General features: G+C 42.0%; 1 protein-coding gene and 1 long non-coding RNA gene across 2 annotated transcripts; one reads left to right on the plus strand and one right to left on the minus strand.

The window, feature by feature from the left end:
• Positions 1 to 1,340: 1,340 nt before the first annotated feature.
• On the plus strand, positions 1,341 to 26,603 carry kcnj21 (potassium inwardly rectifying channel subfamily J member 21). The gene is made up of 5 exons (XM_021592745.3): positions 1,341 to 1,529; positions 1,677 to 1,787; positions 16,827 to 16,978; positions 17,161 to 18,040; positions 25,523 to 26,603. The coding sequence occupies exons 3-5, from the start codon at positions 16,889 to 16,891 to the stop codon at positions 25,876 to 25,878; spliced, it is 1,326 nt and encodes a 441-aa protein (XP_021448420.1). The 5' UTR covers positions 1,341 to 1,529; positions 1,677 to 1,787; positions 16,827 to 16,888; the 3' UTR covers positions 25,879 to 26,603.
• LOC118946067 (uncharacterized) lies at positions 10,420 to 14,261 on the minus strand. Its single transcript, XR_005041232.2, has 3 exons — positions 14,121 to 14,261; positions 13,491 to 13,578; positions 10,420 to 13,340 (listed from the first exon to the last, which is right to left on the minus strand). It is a non-coding gene; the product is annotated as an uncharacterized LOC118946067 (long non-coding RNA).
• Positions 26,604 to 26,959: the final 356 nt, after the last annotated feature.

Here is a 26,959-nt window from a genome sequence, read left to right on the forward strand (position 1 = left end):
GGCATCATTTTCTTTCTCTCTAAATCATTAGGCTACACAAGAAGACACTGGCATAATTTTCTTTCTCTCTAAATCATTAGGCTACACAAGAAGACACTGGCATCTCTTTCTTTCTCTCTAAATCATTAGGCTACACAAGAAGACACTGGCATCATTTTCTTTCTCTCTAAATCATTAGGCTACACAAGAAGACACTGGCATCTCTTTCTTTCTCTCTAAATCATTAGGCTACACAAGAAGACACTGGCATAATTTTCTTTCTTTCCCCAGCCACTTACTCATTTTTTTACATAACAGTTGAAATACAGTATATTCCATGTTTTGCATGATAGACAGGTGAATCTGACAGTATTGACCCAGGGTGTCTGTGCAACTTCAAAGACTATTTGAGCTCAGTTAACTAAAGCCCAAGGCATCCGCTCAGGGAGCTTAAAATTAACCTTGAGACTTTAGATATAGTTACGTGACAATGTAGTCAAGAAAACTTCCTACACTCCCCTTAACCCCCCTTGAACCACCTCCTCTCCACAGTCATCCCAGGCCATCTGTATGTCAGAAGATGGGTGAGCCCACTGAACTATAGCTGTACCCACTGGGCAAAAACTGGTTGAATCAACATTGTTTCCACTTCATTTCAACAGACAAATCCTATGTGATGATGTTGAATCAATGTGGAAAACTGAATGGATTTGAAAAAAGTCATCAAAGTAAGGGAATTTCTTCATTTTTTCACCCAACGTTTAACATAAATCTAATGACATGGTGACCTTGTTTTGTTGACTTCAAGTTGAATTCAGGTTAGTTGACAGCTAAACCAAATGTAAATCAAAACTAGAGGTTGAACTGAGGTCTGTGCTGTGCCCAGTGGATAGACATTAGCTTGGGGAGTTAAAAGCAAGTTTTTGGTCTCAGCCAAGGTTTTTCATCATGCAAGAGTGCCTCACACTCGGAGTGCCTCATACCTCTGCATTTATGGCTGAAACAATGTAATGTATCTCATAGATAGGTCATGCAGTCACCTACCTCTGCATTTCTTATTGTCTACCATTTTTCAGAAGGTAATCTTAGCATTCCCGCTGAGAAAAAATGATTACTCTTATTAATGAAAGTAGATCAGAGGGAATGATTTGCACGGAATCAAATGGGACTACTGATGCCACTGCAGAGAGCAGTCAAAGCCGAATAGTAATGTTATCTATCATACTGAGCACTGAACACAGCACGGAAGCACATATATTAGATCGTACATAATGAGAAAAGCTTAGTAGTCTGTAAAGTACAGGGGGCGGATGAGGGGGAGGGGAGTTTTGCATTACGCGTAGGAGTGGCAAGTCTAGTCCGTTCCTTCGCGCACAATGAACTGTAGGCTACAGCTGGCTGTTACGTCTAGTCTATGAGACCAGGCGGAGCTACAGGAGGAACAAAAAAAGTCGCAGTTTACTGTAGTGGTCTTACCTACTGTTTTAAAACCGCCACCAGATCTGCTATGGCAGCGATCATGGGACTCTCAAATCCAGTTCGGAAAGAAGGTAAGCACAGCGCAAACAGAGGATGCCTTGCCCCACTCATGGATAACCACCGAGCCAAAATAACCAGACGTGTTAATTCCAAACTACTATAGCGATAGTAAATGCAACTTATTATTTTTATCAATTCCGTTTTCTGTCAATTTACAGGAATAAGATGTGTTGATATGTGGACACGCACTGGCGGCGCGCTCGGTGGTCGTGTTTGATGTAACCTACCTTTGGTCGTGCAGTCGAACCAAGCACCGTTGTATAACCGAGGTGAGGTATTTTATTAACTACATAATTATTAAATGCTTAATACAGTAGTAACCCTGCCAACGTTGTATATATGTCCGTAGTAGCCTATATGACTGAATAGACAAGGCTATTAGGCAACCAAACTGGGTTAATGTATGCTCGGGTCTGTTAGGGGTTGCAAACTTTATTTGCTTCAGTTTTGCGTAGCCTTTATGACGCCGGGTTGTTAGGCTATGTGTCTATTAAACTAGATAAAGTCAACATGCGGACAACTTCGTTTATTGAGGTTTCCATTTTTTGTGGTTTTAATTCAAATCAGCGGGTAATGTGAGTTAACCTAACCATGTCAATCAGTTAGGCTGATTAGTAGGCAACTAGAAGCCTAGCATAAAACATTTTAACAAATGATTGCGAAAGAAATCCACTTAAATTTGGGTATAAAATTTGACTAATTACAGATACAATGTTGACGCCAATGAACAATTTAAAACATTGTAATACATTGTTCATTTATAGTGTATCTATTTTCTTATCCTCATTCATCCATCCCCAATTTGTCTACGCTCTTTCTTTCACTCTCTTCCCCGCTCTCTCTCGTCTCCGGTCTACCCTCCCGTTTTTATTCTCTCGGCGGCTTTTGGTGTGTTGCGTTATCGCCCTGTTTTCATGTTGTTTTTCAGCAAGTGAGTGAACGTGCCCATATGTTCCTCTTATGCTCCAATGCGTTTCACGCTCGACTATAATTTTGACAGCTAGTCCAATTCTTTAGCCTACCCAGTACCCACTTGTAAGCTACAATTTTAAACAGCCCCACTCTTCCCAACTGCACAGCATGAAGTATTCGTGCATTATTTCTTACCCCATTATTAACGCGCCTTGCTGCTGTTCGTCATCAACGATTCACGTTCTAAATAAATAATCATTCCAGAACTAACAGTCAACTGCGACTATGCCCTGGGCGCTGTGTGTTCAACACATCCTGTTATCCATGTCAAATATGTTTAGAATATATTTTCTATAACTATTCACACGTTGTCAAATTGGTTATATTTTTTTACATAAAGCATTCTAGAAATTCTAAAAGGAGGGCATGGCTGCTCAAGAGCAATTGACATGCTTCAGATTTGATGACAGCGAATTGGATATCATGGAACCATTGGAGTAGCATATGGGCATCAGATGGAATGGTTTAGATTTGTTCTTGAATATTAAATATGACTGGGAATTGCTAGATGGTTACACTACCTACCCAGCTTAACCACTATTCATGGCTATGAAGATGACTCCAATGTCAGTGGGGTGTTCATCTACCAAGGCTTTGTAATGGGTTGAATTTAAAGCCTTGATGAAATTAACCTTGAACATATTGCGAGAACTTATTTTCAGTATGTTTTAACTACGTTTAATATCTGTTTTAGTTCAGAAGATATGATATTCCAAAAGTGAATGTGTGGTTAATAATTATATCAAGAACTTTCAGCTAAAATGCATTAGGAAACTCCCAAGAAGTATATGTGAGCTCTGAAAATGTTACGTTTCTGTTGTTTTTTCAAGGCCATTTCAGTCATAATATTTTCTGGCCAGTGCAGAAATAGCCTCTGTTTTATTCTAGGGATGTATACCTTTCCAATCAATTTGTTTTGTGTCTTTGTTTTACAGTATTGTGATTTGTATTCTATTGCTAATTTAATTATATTACTTGGCATGCATGCCTACACCTAAGGGGTAAACACATTGAGGGGCTATGCGTTCTATGGAAAATAATGAAGCATGTGGAAAGTGGAACTGACCTTCTGTGGAGTTGAATTCTTTTCTAGAGAACATATAGCGCCCCGAGTTTATTATCCCTTCACCATCCACTGAAGTAGCTAGCAAGTTGACTAGATAGCTACAGTAGTTGCCATGGTGACCAAACAAACAGACTTGCTAGTTTAGCTAACCCTAGCTTGCCGTTATGAAAATCCAATTCAACAATGTCAATAATGTTTTCGTTTCAACCTTTGCTTTCAAAGCAGCTCAGACATAGAATGTGTAAGAATTAACTATAGCCATTGAATTCTACCGTGCAAATGTACTGTGCGTTATAGGGAAATAATGCACGCTCTATAATGCCCTTCAAGCCAATCAGAAACAAGTATTCAACAATGCCATGGTATAATTAAGCAATAAGGCATGAGGGTGTGTGGTATATGGCCAATATACCATGGCTAAGGGCTGTTCTTACGCATGACGCAATGCGGAGTTGCCATATACCACAAACCCCTGAGGTGCCTTATTACTATTAGAAACTGGTTACCAACGTTATTAGAACAGTAAAAATACATTTTTGTCATACCACTTTCAGCCAATCAGCATCCAGGAGCCAAACTATCCGGTTTATAATATTATGTTAACACCAGTTGGAGAATTTTTCATTTTTCACACCTAAACCAGCTTTTTCCTGCAATCTAGAGTCATAATCATTATGCTTAATTCTATTTTAAATACATTTTCCTGCATATTCTAAGCATACGTCTTAAACTGTATCTTCCTGTCTGGGGGTTATTTTTTTAAAGAAACAAAATATGCTTCTCTGCGTCTCTGCTAAAATCTGGGTAAAAGATTGAAAGGAATGTGATCCGAGGGCCACGTGCCACTGTGTCCCCTATGGGCATGACTCCTCTGACTATTACCATGTCAGGGGCATGAAGCATCTGACTCTAACCATGTCAGCCTGCCAGGTTTGGCTTTGGACATTGTTCAGTTCACCAACAGCCATAACCTCATAATATATTTTTCATATTTACTTTCCATTAATGCTGTTAACTACACATTTCTTGTGATTCTAAACTTAATCTATATGGTTCACAGAGAGAACATTTGTTCCATTCAAGGTTTAAACATTCTCTCTCTCCCACCTCCTTATCCCATCATCATTCAACCTATCGCTGGCTGGCTTTCTATTTCCCTAACATAAATTAAAGGGTTTTCTTGTATCCCTCATCTGCCTGAACTTGTCAATTTGAGTTCATTGGGGTGGAAATGAGGCAGTGAGGGAGAAAGAGGGGGAGAATATTAGGGGCTATAGGTGTTGGCAATGACAGTGATTTGATTAAGAATACAGAGGTGCTGCTCTAGCTTACTGCTCATGCTCAGCCACCACAGCCCATTATCAGCCGCACTCAGCAGAGTACCGTGCGTTGGCGGAGGAGAGGATCACGTATTGAGTTGTCCTTTTCACTTTCAAATTGCCCTCAAATGAATGTCAGAAGTGGTTTACGACACAATCGCTGTGAAGAGCAAATACGTTTATACCATTTAATTCTGTCAATTTGTATTCTGTGTGCGGAGGAAGTGTAGACGAAAACAGGACAAAACCTAACCTGAGGCTTTAATTAAAGATACTAAACGCGGGAAGCGGCAGGACCTCCCACCGTACCGTGCTTATTTACCCAAGGGAAAACCAGGATTGTTTATTGTAAAAGAAGCTCCCGTAGTGGGTTTGAAACAAGTGCCAATTCTAGAGCAGTAAATCACTCTCAGGTATCAACCATCTTCCTGAACAAAAAAAAACATCCCTTCTGAACCCTCATTAGTATTCTCTGCAGTGCATTTGTAGCTGACCATTACATCCCATGCCCTGGGACAATAACAAGGGGGCGTGCGGTATATTTGAGGAGGCCAAAGATGTTGAGCAAAGCCCCTGGAGACCAGCTGCACGGAACCTGACTCCCTCTGCCCAAACTAAAGCCAATCAACCATGATTTAACTGTGACTAGGGTTGCAACATTCTGGGAACTTTCAATAAATTCCCTGGTTTTCCAGAAATCCATGTTGGAGGATTTTGGATTTCCTGCTTATTCTTTCCTGATTCCGGGAATCCTCCGACCAGGATTTCGGGAAAACCAGGGAATTTATTGAAAGTTCCAGGACTTTTGTAACCCTAAATTAGTCATTGTGTCACGCACTACTGTCAATGGCAGATGTATGGAGCAGGTTGAATCATGGTCTGTTGACCTTTTATGGAGAGGCAAATGTATGTTGCAGTATGTATATTTGAAATATGGAACATCCAGGGGGGCTTTACTGTCAGTATTCATCAGTAATGATGTACAGCACCTGTCACATTCTGACCATAGTTCTTTTGTGTTTTCCTTGTTTTAGTGTTGGTCAGGACGTGAGCTGGGTGGGCATTCTATGTTTTGTGTGTCTAGGTTGTTTGGTTCTCAATCAGAGGCAGGTGTCGTTAGTTGTCTCTGATTGAGAATCATACTTAGGTAGCCTGGGTTTCACTGTGTTTTTGTGGGTGATTGTTTCCGTGTCTGTGTTTTACACCACACGGTACTGTTTTCGGTTTTGGTTATTCACGTTACGTTTATTGTTTTTGTATGGAGCGTTCAGTTTGTGTGTTTAAATAAATACCATGGACACTTACCACGCTGCGCTTTGGTCCTCTCCTTCCATGGAAGAAAACCATTACAGCACCAGTTAAAACTTTGGACACGTGCTTATTCCAGGGTTTTTCTTTATTTTCTACATTGTAGAATAATAGCGAAGACATCAAAACTATGAAATAACACATGGAATCATGTAGTAACCAAAAAAGTCAGGAAAATGTAAAGAATTTTGAAAGTTTCTTGAAGTGCAGTTGCAACCATCAAGCGCTATGATGAAACTGGCTCTCATGAGGAACGCCACAGAAAAGGAAGACCCAAAGTTACCTCTGCTAAGTTCATTAGAGTTAACTGCATCTCAGATTGCAGTCCAAATAAATGCTTCACAGAGTTCAAGTAACAGACACATCTCAACATCAACTGTGCCGAGGAGACTGCTTGAATCAGACCTTCATGGTCGAATTGCTGCAAATAAACCACTACTACTAAAGGACAGCAATAGTAAGAAGAGACTTGCTTGTCCAAGAAACATGTGCAATGGACATTAGACCTGTGGAAATCTGTTCTGATGAGTCCAAATTTGTGATTTTTGGTTCCAACTGCTGTCTCTTTGTGAGACGCAGAGTAGGTAAACGGATGAGCTCCGCATGTGTGGTTCCCACCGTGAAGCATGGAGGAGGAGGTGTGAGGGTGCTTTGCTGGTGACACAATTTGTGATTTATTTAGAATTCAAGTCACACTTAACCAGCTTTGCTACTACAGCATTCTGCAGCGATACGCCATCCCATCTAGTTTGCGCTTAGCGGGACTATCATTTGTTTTTCAACAGGACAATGACTGAAAACACACCTCCAGACTGTGTAAGGACTATTTGATCAAGCAAAGTAATGGAGTGCTGCATCAGATGACCTGGCCTCCACAATCACCTGACCTCAACCCAATTGAGATGGTTTGGAATGAGTTGGACCACAGAGTGAAGGAAAAGCAGCTAACAAGTGCTCAGCATATGTGGGAACTCCTTCAAGACTGTTGGAAAAGCATTCCAGGTGAAGCTGGTTGAGAGAATGCCAAGAGTGTGAAAAGCTGTCATTAAGGCAAAGGGTGGCTCCTTTAAGATTCTAAAATATATTTAGATTTCTTTAACACTTTTTTTGGTTACTACATGATTCCATGTGTTATTTCATAGTTTTGATGTCTTCACTATTATTCTACAATGTAGAGAATAGTAAAAAATAAAGAAAAACCCTTGAGTGAGTAGGTGTCCAAACTTTTGACTGGTACTGTATATGAGACAAAGGCTTACTGTGATACATGCTTAAATCATAGCCAGGAAGTATCATTAAAGGCCCAGTGCAGTCAAAACTGTACTTTCCTGTGTTTTTATATATATTTACACACTAAGAGGTTGGAATAATACTGAAATTGTGAAAATAAGGATCATGCACATTCAGCTTAACAGCTGTTTGAATAGACAGCCTGAAATGTCAGCCTGGTGGCATCACCAGGCAGTCAATAACAGCTGGTGCGCGATGTCTAATATTAAGGTAGTCTCGAGGTGTTGCTCGCCTGAGGTATAGTACCTCATGATAAGCTGTAGATCACACCATCTACCAAGAGAGTTTTCATCTATATTTTTCGTAGCTGTCTATTTACCACCACAAACCGGCGTTGGCACTCAATGGGCTGTAAGGCCAATAGCAAACAAGAAAATGCTCATCCAGAAGCGGCGCTCCTAGTGGCTGATGATTTAAATGCAGGCAAGCTTAAATCCATTTCACCTCATTTCTACCAACATGTCACATGTGCAAACATAGGGAAAAAAAACTGTAGACCAGCTTTACTCCACACAGAGTTCAAAGCTCTCCCTCGCCCTCCATTTGGAAAATCTGACCATAATTCTATCCTCCTGATTCCTGCTTACAAGCAAAACCTAAAGCAAGAAGTACCAGTGACTCGCTCAATACGGAAGTGATCAGATGACGCGGATGCTATTGTACAGGACTGTTTTGCTAGCACAGATTGGAATATGTTCCGGGATTCATCCAACGGCATTGAGGAGTATACCACCTCAGTCACCGGCTTCATCAATAAGTGCATCGACAACATCGTCCCTACAGTGACCGTATGTACATATCCCAATCAACAGCTATGGTTTACAGGCAACATCCGCACCAAGCTAAAGGCTAAAGCTGACACTTTCAAGGAGCGGGACACTAATCCGAACGCTTAAAGAAATCCCGCTATGCCCTCAGGCGAACCATCAAACAGGCAAAGCATCAATATAGGACTAAGATTGACTCCTATGACACCGGCTCTGACGCTCGTAGGATGTGGCAGGACTACAAGGGAAACCCAGCCGCGAACTGCCCAGTGAGGGGAGCCTACCAGACGGGCTAAATGCCTTTTATGCTCGCTTCGAGGAAAGCAACACTGAAGCACCCATGAGAGCACCAGCTGTTCCGGGTGACTTTGTGATCAAGATCTCCGTAGCTGATGTGACCAAGACCTTTAAACAGGTCAACATTCACAAGGCCACCGTGCCAGACTGATTACTAGGATGTGTACTCAGAGCATGCACGGACCAACTGGCAAGTGTCTTCACTGACATTTTTAACCTCTCTCTGACCGAGTCAGTAATATCTACATGTTTCAAGTCGACCACCATAGTTGCTGTGCCCAAGAAAGCGAAGGTAATCTGCCTAAATGACTACCACCCCGTAGCACACACGTCTATAGCCATAAAGTGCTTTGAAAGGCTGGTCATGGCTCACATCAACACCATCATCCTGAAAACCGTAGACCGACTCCAAATCGCATACCGCCCCAATAGATCCACAGATGACCCAATCTCAATCACACTCCACACTGCCCTTTCCCACCTGGACAAAAGGTTCACCTATGTGAGAATACTATTCATTGACTACAGATAACACCATAGTGCCCACAAAGCTCATCACTCAGCTAAGGACCCTGGTACTAAACACCTCCCTCTGCAACTGGATCCTGGACTTCCTGATGACCCACCCTCCAGGTGGTAAGAGTAGGCAACAACACATCTGCCACGCTGATCCTCAACACGGGGGCCCCTCAGGGGTGCGTGCTTAGTCCCCTCTTGTACTCCCTGTTCACCCACGACTGCGTGTCCAAGCATTACTCCAACACCGTCATTATGTTTGCTGACGACACAACGGTGGTAGGCCTGATTACCGACAACGATGAGACAGCCTATAGGGAGGAGGTCAGAGACCTGGCAGTGTGGTGCCAGGACAACAACCTCTCCCTCAACGTGAGCAAGACAAAGGAGATGATTGTGGACTACAAGAAAAGGAGGGCCTAGCATGCCCCCATTCACATCAACAGGGCTGTAGTGGAGTGGGTCGAGAGTTTCAAATTCCTTGGTGTCCACATCACCAACAAACTATCATGGTCCAAACACACCAAAAAAGTTGTGAAGAGGGCACGACAACAACTTTTCACCCTCATGAGACTTAAAAACTTTGGCATGGGTCCCCAGATCCACAAAAAGTTTGACAGCTGCACCATCGAGAGCACTGGTTGCATCACCGCCTTGTATGGCAACTGCTCGGCATCTGTCCGTAAGGAGCTGCAGAGGGTAGTGCGTACTGCTCAGTACATCACTGGGGCCAAACTTCCTGCAATCCGGACCTATAAACTAGGCGGTGTCAGAGGAAGGCCCAAAAAATTGTCAAAGACTCCAGTCACCCAAGTCATAGAGTGGCGCAGCGGTCTAAGGCGCTGAATCTCAGTGCAAGAGGTGTCACTGCAGTCCCTGGTTCGAATCCAGGCTGCATCACATCCGGCTATGATTGGGAGTCCCATAGGGCAGCACAATTGGCCCAGCGTCGTCCAGGTTTTGCCGGTAGCCGTCATTGTAAACAAGAATTTGTTCTTAACTGTCTTGCCTGGTAAATATTTTTAAATATATACCTATAAAAAAAAAAATAGGCTGTTCTCTCTTCTACCGCACAGCAGAGAGAACAGCAGACTGTTTGCTTTGACCCCCCTTTGTTTTTACGCTACTGCTACTCGCGGTTTATTATCTATTCATGGTCACTTTACCCCTACTGTACCTACATGTACAAATTACCTCGACTAACCTGTACCCCCCGCACATTGACTCGGCACCGGTACCACCTGTATATAGCCTCGTTATTGTTATATATTTTTTTAACTTTAGTTTATTTAGTAAATATTTTCTTAACTCTATTTTCTTAAAACTGTTGTTGGTTAATCGCTTGTAAGTAAGCATTTCACGGTAGGGTCTACACCTGTTGTAGTCGGCACAAGTGACAAATCTAATTGGATTTGATTTACAATTAGTTAAAGACGTCCTCCAGCTAACTTTAACTGTTGAAAAGTCTCAAGTATAAATACTGTAAAGTACACACACTAAGGGGTAAAAAAAAATCTGTTTTGAGCAATATAGTGTTTTTTTAGACAAAACTGCAAACTTCAAGGAGTAGGGCATTCAAGGAGTTGGTCTAATGGGAATCTGTGATGTCATCGGCCTCCCCTCTTGCTTGAGGAATAATAGAGGAGCAATAGGTACATTTAAGATCATGTCTAGCCATGTAAATGATTATGCTCATATCTAATGATGCTACCTACACAAGCTGTTTTAAAATAAAAATAGCCATTACAACTAATTTTCTGCCCTCCTAAGAGGAAGTTCTCTGAAGGGCAGAGTGTTTAAATGTGGTACAAAGCCTTTAAAGATAGTGTGTAGACTACAGTGTGAAGTGGGAATGCAGTGAGTCTGCCTGGCTCTCGTTTCAGCCTCACCACTTCCTAATTATCTCCACTCCATTCTCTTTCTTTTCACCTCTTATTTCTGGTAGTATTCTTTAATTCCCATCTACTCATTCTCTCTCCCAACTACTGTTCTCTTTGGCTGTGTAATTTAATGGCTGAGGGGAGTGAGCTCAAGCATCCTCTCTCTGTCCTGGCAAGTCTGTCGGTCTCTCTGTCTGTCTGTGGCTCTCAGTTTGTGCTGGACAGGTCATTTCATCATTATAAAGCATTAGTCTTCAATGAGGCCATTATACCCTCATCATCCTGAGCCAAAATGGGAACCCAGATGAAATGAGAAAAGTGACTAGGGAAAGAGACTGAGGAGCAGGGGAGAGTGATAAATGGAGTGCGAAAATAATAAGAAAAAAGTAAAGAATCACTGGTGCTCACGACAAGATTCTCACATAGGCGACACAGAGAATGAGACTTCATCTTTTCCTCATACTGGTGACATGACATTTCATCCCAGAAGGCTGGCCTCCATCCCTTATGCCTGACAGAACTATTCTTTATTCTGGGTGGCATTAGTGCTGTAACATGCTGTGCCAGTGGAGCTGTGCTGAGGAAGCAGATGCTGCCTGGCTACTCTGAACTGAGGTCAGTCCTGTCTTTAGGATTAAGCCATGTTGGTTGACTGAGCCTCTGGGGAAGCTACTGTGATCAGAATGCAAACTTGGAGAGAAGCCTGTAAAAACACACACACTGCTACTAGCAGTAGTGGTACTGGTGTCAACACTAGGCCTAGCACTCACCGATTCACTTCACACCTGGCTGCTCCAGCCTCTACAACCAGTCATCATCTCTCTTCTCTGACCTTTCCAACCACACCTGTCATTTCCTTTCAAACCATTAACCCCTTCTCTCTTTCTGGCCCTATTAAACTATTCTTTACTGTCTCTCTCATTATCTCCCTTCCTGAAACCCTCTACTCGACCGATCTGCTCGCCAATCAACACTATCATCCTTGCCTTTTGCCCTGTCCAACACTACTCCTTACTCTCTTTCCTTATCATTTTCACTCATTTGTTTTTCTACCTCATTTCTCTTTATCTACTTCATTCTCTCTGTTTGTTTTCTTGTCCCCGTCCCTCATTCCCTTGCTCTCCCTCCCCTGCCAGTCCTTGGCTAATGTCTCTCCTCCCAGTCATACATGTAGGCAGCATGTTGTCCCCATGTCTCTTTAATCTTCTCGTCAGGCGGGCCCACCTCTAGATGGATCAGTGGCTGATTTGTGGCCTCCCAGCGTGTTCCGTCTGTCTCTGCCTGTCCTCCCCCCACGTACCCCACAGAGCCCTGCATCATTAATATGGCTTTCAGCTTTCACACATTTGCTGCTGACTAACAGGCAACTCCTCATCACATCCACACCTACTGCCAGTGTTCTACCACTGGACGGAGCATGGGGAATGGAGGCTGATCATTTTAAGCGTATAACTTCAAAGAGGTTTCATCGGGAGTGTGTGTGTGGCAGAGAATGTTTTCATCTCAACATCTAAACTCAGGGACTTAATGAATCTCTGCTGTCTAATAGGGGTCACAGGGGAAATATGCTGAGAGTAGGTGGTGTTGGTAATGATGAATTGTTTGTCAATTATAAATGCTGGCTGGTAGTTTATAGAACAGGGGCAGTCTGGCTCAAAAGAAAGATGACTTGAGCATTCACCTTCAATGTGCCACTCTACTCTATAATTAAGATCTATTTATTTCAAGTGTTGGGTGTTTTGTTCCAGAAGCTCTGTGCCCTGTAAAAATGTTTTAAGCTATGACACTGCTGAACTGAGAGAGAACAATTGAAAAAAGTGGGAATGAGAGGGCTACTCCACTCTGTTGGAAAGGGATCACAGCAGTGATTGAATGAGGGTATGAGGCATGAGTTGATCAGAGGCTTGACTTCAGTGCAGGACAGGGGTTGAGGTGTGCATAGCCTTCAGTGCAGGACAGGGGTTGAGGTGTTCACAGCCTTCAATGCAGGACAGGGGTTGAGGTGTTCATAGCCTTCAGTGCAGGACAGGGGTTGAGGTGTTCATAGCCTTCAGTGCAGGACAGGGGTTGAGGTGTTCATAGCCTTCAGTGCAGGACAGGCTCTGAGGTGTTCATAGCCTTCAGTGCAGGACAGGGGTTGAGGTGTTCATAGCCTTCAGTGCAGGACAGGCTCTGAGGTGTTCATAGCCTTCAGTGCAGGACAGGCTCTGAGGTGTTCATAGCCTTCAGTGCAGGACAGGGGTTGAGGTGTTCATAGCCTTCAGTGCAGGACAGGGGTTGAGGTGTTCATAGCCTTCAGTGCAGGACAGGGGTTGAGGTGTTCATAGCCTTCAGTGCAGGACAGGCTCATCATGGATGGTGTTGGAGAAGAGTTCAACTCTTCCACTGAGGGCAGGACAGGATTTGACTGGGAAGTAAAAAAAAATTTTTTTAAAACACACACACTACACTCCACAGTTAGACAAAATAGTTAAAAATGAGTTAATCCATGCAATGAGTAAAATCATTGATGTGTAAAAATATGATTGTTTTTGTGTAAGTGATTGACTCTACATACAGTAATGAGAGAAAATTGACAGGGCTACTCAGTGCTTGGAGAGGAAACATTCAATGTGCCAGTGGATGAGTGGGCACATGAGACATGGCTTCAGTTCATGGAAAGAAAGAAAGGAAAGAAAGGAAAGAGTTGGCAATGTTAGTGGAGTGGTCATCACCTCTTAAATCAGGGTACAGGAGGGGACTTAGCTGTAAATAGCAGATACATTCCATTACAGCTGCGCCATCGTAGGTTTGGACAACAGGTTTCTCCATGAATTCACAAAGTCAAACACAGACTGTGCATCTCGCCCATTTGACACAAAGTAGCCCAAGAAACATTCCTGAATAAAGCACTTGGAAAAATGGTTCTGCCTGGGGCATGGACCCTATAGGGTATGGCAGTGATTACATCTGGTCTATGAGACCAGGCTGAGCTACAGGACTATTGTAAAAAGGTTTTATATGGGCTATGATGGGACCAGTTTTTCTAATCAGGTCACATGGGTTTTTTTTTTTAACTCATGAAGAAAACCCTGTCAAACTGCAGCAACCTTATACTTGTTCATATTAATTATACTTAGACTAGACTAACAGGGGAGTTTCCTCTACCCAGACACAGAGACAACAACTGATAGACAATAGAACTCACAGGGCTGATGTAACAGTTGTCGTTGGTGGAAGAAGGAGAGGACCAGGGTGCAGCGTGGTACGTGTTCATGATCTTTTAAATACACTAGAACAAACAGGAACGAACAAAACAGCCCTGTCTGGTACTGGTACAGAGACAGAAAACAACTACCCACAACCCAAGGGTGACAAAAGGCTGGCTAAGTATGGTTCTCAATCAAAGACAATGATTGACAGCTGCCCCTGATTGGGAACCATACCAGGCCAAACACATAGAAATACAAACATAGAATGCCCACCCCAACTCACGCCCTGACCAACCTAAAATAGAGACATAAAAAAAGGAACTAAGGTCTGGACGTGACAGCTGAGCTTTTCTTTATGCATGTTTGCAACTGTAGGCCTCATTAAAAATGAACTCACAGTCTATGTCATTACTATTGTGTTGATTGATTAATTCCAGTTAATCATTTTGGATTGAAAAGGTATAGGCAGCATAGCCAGCCCAAGTTTGAATATAAATCAAATTTGATCACATTCACATTTTCTTCTGACAAACAAATGGGCTATATATACATAACATTACCAATTTGTTTACCCTGACCAGATGGACAGGGCGCATAGGCTGTATGCACCTGCTATTATTAGTAGCCTACAGTTGATCAGACTGAAAAAAAATCTCATTTTCATCCCATACAGCATGTCAAATCTCTAATGTTTAGGTGTAGCCTAGGCTGCTGAAACATTTATGTAATGAGTTTTTGCTTGTGCCTGTCCGGAGTGATTATGTGTATTCTTTGATAAATAGCCTAAATACCAGATCAGAGTATTTTCATTTTTAAAACATTTTTATTTCACCTTTTTTTAACTAGGCAAGTTAATTAAGAACAGTTCATATTTACAATGATGGCCTACCGGGGAACAGAGGTTTAACTGCCTTGTTCAGGGGCAGATTTTTTTCTTGTCAGCTTGGGGATTTGATCCAGCAACCTTTCAATCCCTGGCCCAACACAATGACGGTCTACCCCGGCCAAATCTAACCCAGACAACGCTGGGACAATTGTGCGCTGCCATATGGGCCCCCTGAATCACGGCCGGTTGTGATACAGCCCAGTATCAAACCAGGGTCTGTAGTGACGCCTCTAGCACTGAGATGCCATAGACCACTGCACCACTCGGGAGCGATGTTAGTGCTTGCTACTAAAGTTAGCAAGGCAAATTGAAATAAATTGCACTAACTCCACACAAAAATAAAGTTCTAAAACCAAGAAAACAACATATAATCTACCTCCTCTATCTCCTGTAGTTTGAAAAAACAAATTTGAATGGAATAATATCCTAACAATGCTCAACTATTACTCTTCACTGTCAATCTCTATCCAATATGTCACCAACTCACCAAGATTCTCAACACATAGAACCCCCATAATGCTCTGTGGCACAACCCCGATACAACACACTAGGTTCGTTCTCTGATTCTAATCCTATGATTTGATGGCAAAACAGTGTGTTTTAATCAGGTATTTGGTGACGTGAATATATTTAGTATAGTTTTGTCTAAAAGGATATCTTTTTTAATGTTTCATTATTTTAAATTTTTCTGAAATTCACTGAGTAAGATGGTCCTCCCCTTCCTCCTCTGAGGAGCCTACACTGGCACACACATACGTACACACACGGACACGCATACTCACTCTTGTCATTAGTTTATCTTAAACGCTGCTTGTAGACCTTTATAACAACAGCAGTGCAATGAGCTGACATGAGGTCAGTGAGATTGTGAGAGTGTTGCTGAGGGAGAGAGAGTGTGGCTTTCTGCCCTGTCCCCTCCCCTGCCCCCCACACTGACCACAGGAGACTGGAACTAGGAGCTTTGAACTCCTGTCATTACAAAGGAGCACATGGCCATGGAGCAGTATCCTTGGACTATCTGAGTAACCCTGAAGCTCACTCCCTCTCACATTACATCTGTTATACTCCCTCAAATCTACATAATGACAAATGAGGAAGCTGAGTTGTTTTGTTTTGCTGGTGGCAGACATTGCAAGTCGCAGTGCAACTAACTGAGATAAGTCTTAGGTTGCTGATCATGCAATCTACATCTCCAGTAGGCTACAACCCATCTGAAGTTCAGTCGATCTCATCTTTAGAATCTTGCAAGTCACCCACCGCGGTGGTGGATAGATCTGGATTGACTGGAGCGATTTGGGAGGATGACAAAAGGCATAATGAGGCAGATTCACTTAAAAGGGTTTCACTTGATCCTTTCTACAGTGAGCCAGGAGTCACGTAGTTAGATGTGAAAAAGAGAGGGTCATGTGGTGTGTGTGTGTGTGCTTGTGTGCGTGCCAGTGTTTGTGCCCCAGTCTGTATGTGGGAAGATGGTATTTAAAACTGTGAAGTGGTTCTGAGCTTAATGAATTACTGGCGTGTTCTCTGTTTGGCTTGAGGGTGTCTGCTTTTGCCGATCAATGGCAGAAATGAACCATGTCTCTGAACCTTGCCTGTCCAGGCTGACAGAGGTGAACAGCAATAATGAGTTGATATGGAGAGCTGTTCATAAAAGCTTGCGTTGGCTCTTTTATATTTTATGATGGATTTCTGATGTTACTAAAAAACCACCACACCTCATTTCAGTTTGATATGAAATGTCACAGGTTTGTCGCTAGTCCGCTACACAGTGGAATTTGAATAATCTTTCATGTAAATATGCTTTTATGTTTTCCAGCTAGAAAGCGTACGTACTGTTTGGGGACAGAAACAGCGACTGTGGCCCAACGCTTCGAGGCCATGAATTGCTTCAAAGGGCGTTTTGGACAGGATGTGGAGAAACAGGACCAAAAGCTGTCAAAACCAAGATGGGATACTACCAAAAACAAGGTGACGGAAGTTTTGATGGAAGTGATCAATTTAGCAATAACTTACTTTGTTAAATCACACAGTCATTAACCCTCTTCTTTCTTTCTTTCTTTCTTTCTTTCTTTCTTTCTTTCTTTCTTTCTTTCTTTCTTTCTTTCTTTCTTTCTTTCTTTCTTTCTTTCTCTCACACGAACAACACACAGGTGCCCACAGACCGGACCATGGTGGTGGGCGGCAGGCAAGGTGGGGGCGGTAAAGGTTCCAACCATTCAGGAGGTACCCTGAGAAAACGGCGCCAGCGCTACGTGGAGAAGGACGGCAAGTGCAACGTGCATCACGGCAACGTGCGCGAGAAATACCGCTACATGACAGACATCTTCACTACCCTGGTGGACCTGAAGTGGCGCTTTAACCTGCTGGTGTTCACCCTGGTCTACACAACCACCTGGGTGTTCTTCGGTCTCATCTGGTGGCTCATCGCCTACATCCGCGGAGACCTGGACCACACCGACGATGGAGACTGGATCCCCTGCGTCAACAACCTCAACGGCTTCGTCTCCGCCTTTCTCTTCTCCATCGAGACGGAGACCACCATCGGCTACGGCTACCGGGTCATCACTGATAAATGCCCAGAGGGGATTCTCCTGCTTTTAGTCCAGGCCATCCTGGGCTCCATCGTCAATGCCTTCATGGTGGGATGCATGTTCGTCAAGATCTCCCAGCCCAAGCAGCGAGCCGAGACTCTCATGTTCTCCCACAAGGCGGTGATCTCTGTGAGGGACAGCAAGCTGTGTTTGATGTTCAGGGTAGGAGACCTGAGGAACTCACACATTGTGGAGGCCTCCATCCGGGCCAAGCTGATCCACTCCAAGCAGACCAAGGAAGGGGAGTTTATCCCTCTCAATCAGACGGATATCAATGTGGGCTTCGATACGGGGGACGACAGGCTCTTCCTGGTGTCTCCACTCATCATCTGTCACGAGTTCAACGAGGGCAGTCCCTTCTGGGAAATCTCACAGGAACAGCTGGAGAGAGAGGAGTTTGAGGTAGTGGTCATCCTGGAGGGCATGGTGGAAGCCACAGGTGGGTTCTTCTAATTTAAGGTCAGATTTGCATTTTCTGCCTAATGATGAAGATTCATTCTGGTGGAGGGTAAGCTGATCCTAGATCTGTGCCGACAAACTTCTACCTGGAGAGATTTTTATTGTAATCATAATGATGTAGAAAATGATTATTAAAATAACATTAATAACACTATAATTACAGGTACTTTAACATATAATATGAGAATCTAATGCAGGTTTGTGTGACCCTGTTTATAAGCATTCATTCACTTGGTTGGATAAAGAGGATGCAGTCGACAGGAATCACTTGAGACTTGCAGGGTATCACCAATTAATGTTGGCTGTGAATGCACTTGACAAGGACTGCAATTACACTGTCCTAAATGGCCACAGCATTGTCCTGTATGCTAATATCCTCTATTAGGGTCTTCTGGCTGCTGTGAGAAGCAGGAGGGACTCAAGGAAAGCCCGTCTGTGTGTTTGTGAGAGAATCCCAGACCTGTCAATAGTACAGCCTCTGGGAAATTAAACGAGTAGAAGACGTTGAGGGAATTCAGGTTGGAATGGGGATTGAATTGGGTCGTTCTACCAATTTGGTGCCCTTTGTGAAGTGTAACTTGGTCAAAATAAATGTTTGATTTAACCTAATTCTGTCATAAAGAGCACATTTTCAATTGAATAAAAACTTGTTTTCCCATCTCAAGAGGATAAGGAAATATATATATACACTATAGTAAGTGCCTATTAAGTGCAAAATAAAGTAACAGAGTTGAACGTAACAGGGTTGTGTCACGGATCCCTCTGGAACTTTCATTGCGCACACCTGGTCCCTATTCCTACTGATTGTATTTGTATATATGTGCCCTTTGTTCACAATGGTGGGGTTGATTATTGTTACCATGTCCGTTGGTGCGTGTGAGTATCTGTGCTGTGTGTTTTGGGCTTTCGTGCCCTTGTGGATTGCACAGATGATTACAGGTCTCGTCCCATGTGTTAAATCATTGTTTGAGTGTGCTATTTATTCGAGATACTCCTCTCTCTTTTGTTTTGAGTTTCTACCCTGTGTTTTGTTACGCGTTTGTTTGGTCTTCTACCCTGTGTTTTGTTACGTGTTTGTTTGGGTTTCTACCCTGTGTTTTGTTACGTGTTTGTTTGGGGTTTCTACCCTGTGTTTTGTTACGTGTTTGTTTGGGGTTTCTACCCTGTGTTTTGTTATGTGTTTGTTTGGTCTTCTACCCTGTGTTTTGTTACGCGTTTGTTTGGTCTTCTACCCAGTGTTTTGTTACGTGTTTGTTTGGGTTTCTACCCTGTGCTTTGTTACGTGTTTGTTTGGGGTTTCTACCCTGAGTTTTGTTACGTGTTTGTTTGGGGTTTCTACCCTGTGTTTTGTTACGTGTTTGTTTGGGGTTTCTACCCTGTGTTTTGTTATGTGTTTGTTTGGTCTTCTACCCTGTGTTTTGTTACGTGTTTGTTTGGGTTTCTACCCTGTGTTTTGTTACGTGTTTGTTTGGGTTTCTACCCTGTGTTTTGTTACGTGTTTGTTTGGGTTTCTACCCTGTGTTTTGTTATGTGTTTGTTTGGGTTTCTACCCTGTGTTTTGTTATGTGTTTGTTTGGTCTTCGTCCCCGTGCCTTTACACGGCATGCCGTAATTTGGGTAAAATACAAAACCCTATTACACATTCCTGCGTCTGTCTCCTGAATCTCTTTATACCAACGTGACAGGTTGACGATTTCTTCTTAAATCAGCCATAAATCCCCCTGTGACAGGGGGAATGAAGCTTGTTGTGTGCAACAGGGAGTGGCAATTGAATGCAAGCTACACAAAAAAAATTGTTTTGTTAAAACATGTCTAGCCTGCCTATCTATGGGTAACACGGTTGACGTGTATGATCGACCCTTTCAGTTTTCCACCACAAAACACCAGAAAATGGCTAAGAAGATTAGAACCAGCTCACCTGCTTTTACTCTAGGATTTGACTATTAGATGTTCAATGTTTCTGTTTAAAAGGGAATAGTTTCACCATATTAAAATGAGAGTTCAGTTCACGTAACAGGGTTGACCTTAAAATGCAGGACAGACGTAAATGAATCACTAATCACATGAAATAAATGATAATCTTCAGAAATGACTAGGGCTTTATCATGATGATGAAACTTGGAGACATTTTGGGGATAAGTGGGTTAAAATCTTCCTAGAAGTGACAGGGTTGACAGATTTTGGATTTTGGCACATTAGCAAGCCTTTACTCATTTTAAAATGTGGATTAATTGAATTATCCATATGGTCTATATTAAAGGGAACTTCATTTAATATAACATGCTTTTAAAATTCAATATTGATGCACAATTTCTACTTAAAATATCAAAGGGACGCAAAAGCACTCTTCATGGAATGACCCAATTCCCTTTTCCCATCCCACCCACTGTCAATGATTCTCGGTCCAGGAGTGAACTGAACTACTGCTCAAAGACATACTGCTTTTTATACTGTTCAACATACCTTGTGTCAATTGAAGCTGATCCTCAATACTGACAAAACTAAACTAATGGTGTTTTCTAATGCAAGAAATAGACCTCTGAACCTTTCACCTATTACTACCTGTCAGGGCGAGGAGATTGAGGTTGTAACCTCATATAAATATCTTGGAATTTTAATTGATGACGGCCTCTCTTTTAAATTGCATATTCAACAACTTTGAAAATTGAAGCTGAAATTGGGATTTTATTTTAGGAATAAGGTCTGTTTTTATTTTGAAGCCAGAAGGAGGCTAGTATCAGCTACATTTATGCCTTTACTAGACTATGGGGATATTTTATATATGAATGCTTCCGGCTCAGGCTCAGTCACTGGTATACTTTTATTTACAAAGCCATTTTGGGTTTACTACCTTTTTATTTGTGCATTTTTATTGTTCAGAAATGTGGTGGGTACACTCTTCGTTCGCTGGACTTTATCCTGCTAACTGTTCCAAATGTCCAAACTGAATTTGGTAAAAGGGCTTTTATGTACTCTGCGCCATCGTCTTGGAACACCTAACAAAATACTTTTAGACTGGAAGAACTTGTCCCGATTGGTGCTTTTAAATCACTGATGAAGGATTTTGAGGCTGATTCCCTGACCTGTCAATGTTTTTAATTTGCTGTTTTATACTTTAGTGAATTCAATGGTTTTTACTAGATTACTTGTAGTTTTTCATGTTGTCTGTCTGTCTAATTTTTTTGTAATGATTTAGTGCTGCCTATCTTGGCCAGGGCGCTCTTGAAAAGGAGATTTTAATCTCAATGAGCCCTTCCTGGTTAAATAAAGGTTAAATAAATAAAATAATACTGCAGGCAATTTAGTTTTGATTTTGTTTATGAGGATGCAGACCGTGTGGGTGTTATTGCTTCAGATTTGGTTTTGATATTCTACTCAATATATAGACTTTGATTTAACAGAGGAAGAATGTTTGATCCATCGAACAGCAAGGGCTGTTTTTTCCTCAGTATCCCATGTCAATATTGACGGTTTAGTCAAAGGACAAGCTAAAAGCTGATGCTTTATTTCATTTTTTTAATCTATCGACAACAGTGTTGTTTTGCTCTTTTCCCTCGGGGATCAAACCCAATCAGGCCTTGAAGTGGGATTTGCTTGAAGTAGGAAAGAGTTTATTGGTTTGCTGTTAATCTTGTAACTACCCATCCCGGATCCGGGAGCGTAATCATCAACTGACACTAATTAGCATAACGCAACGGACATAAATAATACTAGAAAATATTCATATTCATGAAATCACAAGTGAAATATATTGAAACACAGCTTAGCCTTTTGTTAATCACCCTGTCATCTCAGATTATGAAAATATGCTTTACAGCCAAAGCAAGACAAACATTTGTGTAAGTTTATTGATAGCCTAGCATAGCATTATTCCTAGCTAGCAGCAGGCAACCTGGTCACGAAAATCAAATTAAATCGTTTACCTTTGATGAGCTTCGGATGTTTTCACTCACAAGACTCCCAGTTAGATAGCAAATGTTCCTTTTTTCCAAAAATATTATTTTTGTAGCCGAAATAACTATTAAATATTCCAAATTAGCTCCATAATATCAACAGAAACATGGCAAACGTTGTTTATAATCAATCCTCAAGGTGTTTTTCAAATATCTATTTGATAATATATCAACCGGGACAGATGGCTTCTTAGTAGGAAAGAGAGAAACAATGGCCGCATGTGTCCCTTAAGCACAAAACACTCTGAGAGACTCCAGCTGACCACTGACGCAATGTTGACGTTTTTCTTTTTTTTTCAAAATAAAAGCCTGAAACTATGTATTGTGACACTAGACACATTAGGGAAGCCATAGAAAAAGGAATCTGGTTGATATCTCATTCACTGCTCAATAGGGACGCATAGGAACGCAGAGGTTTCTAAATAAGAGTCACTTCCTGATTGGATTTTTCTCAGGCTTTCGCCTGCAATATCAGTTCTGTTATACTCACAGACAATATTTTTACAGTTTTGGATACTTTAGAGTGTTTTCTATCCTAAGCTGTCAATTATATGCATATTCTAGCATCTTGTCCTGACAAAATAGCCCGTTTACTTTGGGAACGTTATTTTTCCAAAAATGAAAATAGTGCCCCCTAGATTCAAGAGGTTTTAATCTCTCAGGTGCTTAAAGAATGGGAGCAGGGAGTCAGGAAACAAGTGCAGTTGAGAGTTTAATAAGGAAGAACATGACGATATACAAAACAAGAGTAGCGTACTGGGCATGACCAAGACTGCCTGAAGACTGAGGGCTAAATAAAAGGGAAGTAATCAAAGTACTGAAGTCCAGGTGTACATAACGATGGGGAGCAGGTGTGCGTAATGATGGTTGTCAGGTGTGCATAATGTGGGTTGCCAGGACCGGTGGTTAGTAGACCGGCGACGTCGAATGCCGGGGCGGCAGAAGGGGTGACAGCTGCTTTTATCTCTTATTCACACGCTGCTCAAAGGCTTTGTTTCGTTTTTCTAAATGCTTCATGAAAATACGTAGGCTAATTGGTATGTTAATTGTATATTAAATATCATCATCAGGCACAGTATGTAGGTATCCCACTGTATACATGATACCATTGAATTGCCAGTATTTGTTTTATTCATTTAGTGTGCTGTTTACATTCAAAGAATTACAGCTATATCATTATAATTTAATACATTTGCTGCAGGTGAAATGCAAATTAAGATATACAGTGGGGCAAAAAAGTATTTAGTCAGCCACCAATTGTGCAAGTTCTCCCACTTAAAAAGAGGGGAGAGGCCTGTAATTTTCATCATAGGTACACTTCAACTATGACAGACAAAAAATCCAGAAAATCACATTGTAGGATTTTTAATGAATTTATTTGCAAATGATGGTGGAAAAAAGTACTTGGTCAATAACAAAAGTTTATCTAAATTCTTTGTTATATACCCTTTGTTGGCAATGACAGAGGTCAAATGTTTTCTGTAAGTCTTCACAAGGTTTCCACACACTGTTGCTGGTATTTTGGCCCATTCCTCCATGCAGATCTCCTCTAGAGCAGTGATGTTTTGGGGCTGTTGCTGGGCAACACGGACTTTCAACTCCCTCCAAAGATTTTCTATGGGGTTGAGATCTGGAGACTGGCTAGGCCACTCCAGGACCTTGAAATGCTTCTTACGAAGCCACTCCTTTGTTGCCCGGGCGGTGTGTTTGGGATCATTGTCATGCTGAAAGACCCAGCCACGTTTCATCTTCAATGCCCTTGGTGATGGAAGGAGGTTTTCACTCAAAATCTCACGATACATGGCCCGATTCAGTCTTTCCTTTACACGGATCAGTCGTCCTGGTCCCTCTGCAGAAAAACAGCCCCAAAGCATGATGTTTCCACCCCCATGCTTCACAGTAGGTATGGTGTTCTTTGGATGCAACTGAGCATTCCTTGTCCTCCAAACACGATGAGTTGAGTTTTTACCAAAAAGTTATATTTTGGTTTCATCTGACCATATGACATTCTCCCAATCTTCTTCTGGATCATACAAATGCTCTCTAGCTAACTTCAGACGGGTATGCACATGTACTGGCTTAAGCAGGGGGACACGTCTGGCACTGCAGGATTTTAGTCCCTGGCGGCGTAGTGTGTTACTGATGGTCCCAGCTCTCTGCAGGTCATTCACTAGGTCCCCCCGTGTGGTTCTGGGATTTTTGCTCATCGTTCTTGTGATCATTTTGACCCCACGTGGTGAGATCTTGCGTGGAGCCACAGATCGAGGGAGATTATCAGTGGTCTTGTATGTCTTCCATTTCCTAATAATTGCTTTCACAGTTGATTTCTTCAAACCAAGCTGCTTACCTATTGCAGATTCAGTCTTCCCAGCCTGGTGCAGGTCTACAATTTTGTTTCTGGTGTCCTTTGACAGCTCTTTGGTCTTGGCCATAGTGGAGTTTGGAGTGTGACTGTTTGAGGTTGTGGACAGGTGTCTTTTATACCGATAACAAGTTCAAACAGGTGCCATTAATACAGGTAACGAGTGGAGGACAGAGGAGCCTCTTAAAGAAGAAGTTACAGGTCTGTGAGAGCCAGAAATCTTGCTTGTTTGTAGGTGACCAAATACTTATTTTCCACCATAATTTGCATATAAAATTAATAAAAAATCCTACAATGTGATTTTCTGGATTTTTTTTCTCATTTTGTCTGTCATAGTTGAAGTTTACCTATGATGAAAATTACAGGCCTCTCTCATCTTTTTAAGTGGGAGAACTTGCACAATTGGTGGCTGACTAAATACTTTTTTTGCCCCACTGTATATATTTACATTATAGCTGCTGAAAAAAAGAACTGTTGATACATCACAAGGTTGTGAATCATCCAACCCGGAACCCCTTACTTCTCTTAGTGTGTGTGTGTGTGTGTGTGTGTGTTTGTACATTGGTCTGTCTGCTTTGATATACCCCTGGTGCTGGCTGTGCATAGTCAGTTGGTTTGTTTCAGCATTCCTGTGGATAATATGTACTGTAATTGATGTGGCTCTTCAAGGTTCACTTGAGCATCGGATGAAAATGCTCATAACCTTTTTATAGGCAATCCACATATATATATTCAGAAAGGTGTGTGTGTGTGTGTTTGTGTGTGTTTATCTATCTATCTGTATGTGTTTCTGCATCTGTGTGTTTGATGTGTGTACATGTGTGTGATTGAAAGAGAAGATGCACATCTCTGTATTAGAACCACTCTTCAGCCTATTTCCAAAAATGTTTGTTCAATGAAAGGAGTACAGCTCATTTAAAGTAGAGGAGACAAAGCATAGTGAATCTTAATTAGATCCACATAGTGAATCTTAATTAGATCCACAAATCACAACGACGCAGCTTGAGTCCAGGTCTTAGTATAATTCCATGACAAGGGCTTTAAAATAAACATTTAGATCATACCCAATCACACAGTCATTTAAAGTTCCTATCCTCTATTTCATGTCAGTAATGTCTGTCTCCCTCCCCCTTCTCTCTCCCGCCAGGAATGACATGCCAGGCGCGCAGCTCCTACCTAGACTCAGAGGTCATGTGGGGGGAGCGCTTCACCCCTGTGCTCTCCCTAGAGGAGGGCTTCTACGAGGTGGACTATGAATCCTTCCACCACACCTACCCTACCCCGACCCCCACCTCATCTGCCCGAGAGCTAGTCGAGCTGGCCAAGAAGGGAGAGGCTATCCCCCTACCTCCCCAGTCCCCACCTCCAGTCCCGGAGCCGCCCCCACCACATCCAGAGAAGGAGGAAGACAGTGGGGAGGAAGAGGTGGAGGCGATAGGGCATGGAGAGGGAGATAACGTTAGCAATGGGGATGCTAACAGGATGGATGATGGGCATGAATGAGTGTGCATTGGTGAAAACACAGACCGTGTCATCGGATGATGCTGCTCACTGGTTTAAAACAAGCTCATACATGGAACAGAGGCTACAAGAGGCAAGATTTCAAAACCTCAACATCATGAAGATAGGCAAGAAGTACTTGTGCAAGTGACTCAATGTCTCAAATGGCTTTGATATCAAACTTCATCAACTGATGAAGTGTCGAACATAAACAATGATATCCTATAGTTTTTGACTGCTATTAGAGGGACCAAAAAGTAAGTCTTCACTCTGACTCATAATTTCTTTAATACGGCATTTAGTGCCAATATTCTGATCTAAAACAACTTGGATAACTGGGTGAATATGATTTTAAAAGTTTCAAGTAATGGGATGTAAATGATTGAATACTTTGTACTAGACTAGATGTGTGTAAGAAGGACTAAAAGAGGATTAATTAAAGGAGGCCTGGACAAATGCCCATCCATTTCAAGTATTTTGATACACACATTTTTCTTACATGTGTACATTTTCGTGAATTAATATTGACCTTGTATTCAAATCTTAAATCCCCAAGTTTGAAAGGCCTTTGCCTTTGAATTAATTGTTTAAAGTTATGGTTTGGATTTCTTGCACCATTTTGTTGGCTTCACAAATGGTTCTGTTCAAGGCATTTTGGAAGGGTTTGCTATTAGTGGGCATTGCCAACAACCTAATAAATAATTGAGGGCTTATCATGGAAATTGAAATGATTGAAGCCTTTTTTGTTTATTTTTTCATTTTACATCGACACAGATAGGTTTTTAGAGGTTGATAGGTGTTTAGAGGAAGTTCTGCCATATTGAGTCTTACCTTGGTGAAGATTTCCCTCTACTGGCTGTAGAACGTCATGACAAGCACAACCTGGTCCTCTCGGGTCTCTCTCCAACTTCTTCCAAGCCTGATAAGAAAAATATGAAGGGAAGGAATAATCAGTCTAAATTGTTATGTAATCATATATGTCAGTCATTAATCATCAGACAAGGCGTAAAACCCCCAAACACAAGCAAATTGTGATATTGTCAAGTATGGTGAAAGGTGTGTTTATCATAATGAAGCAGCAGGG

This window comes from Oncorhynchus mykiss, chromosome 3 (genome assembly GCF_057628025.1).
Source record: "Oncorhynchus mykiss isolate SJ-2025 chromosome 3, ASM5762802v1, whole genome shotgun sequence".
NCBI classification, from domain to species: domain Eukaryota; kingdom Metazoa; phylum Chordata; class Actinopteri; order Salmoniformes; family Salmonidae; genus Oncorhynchus; species Oncorhynchus mykiss.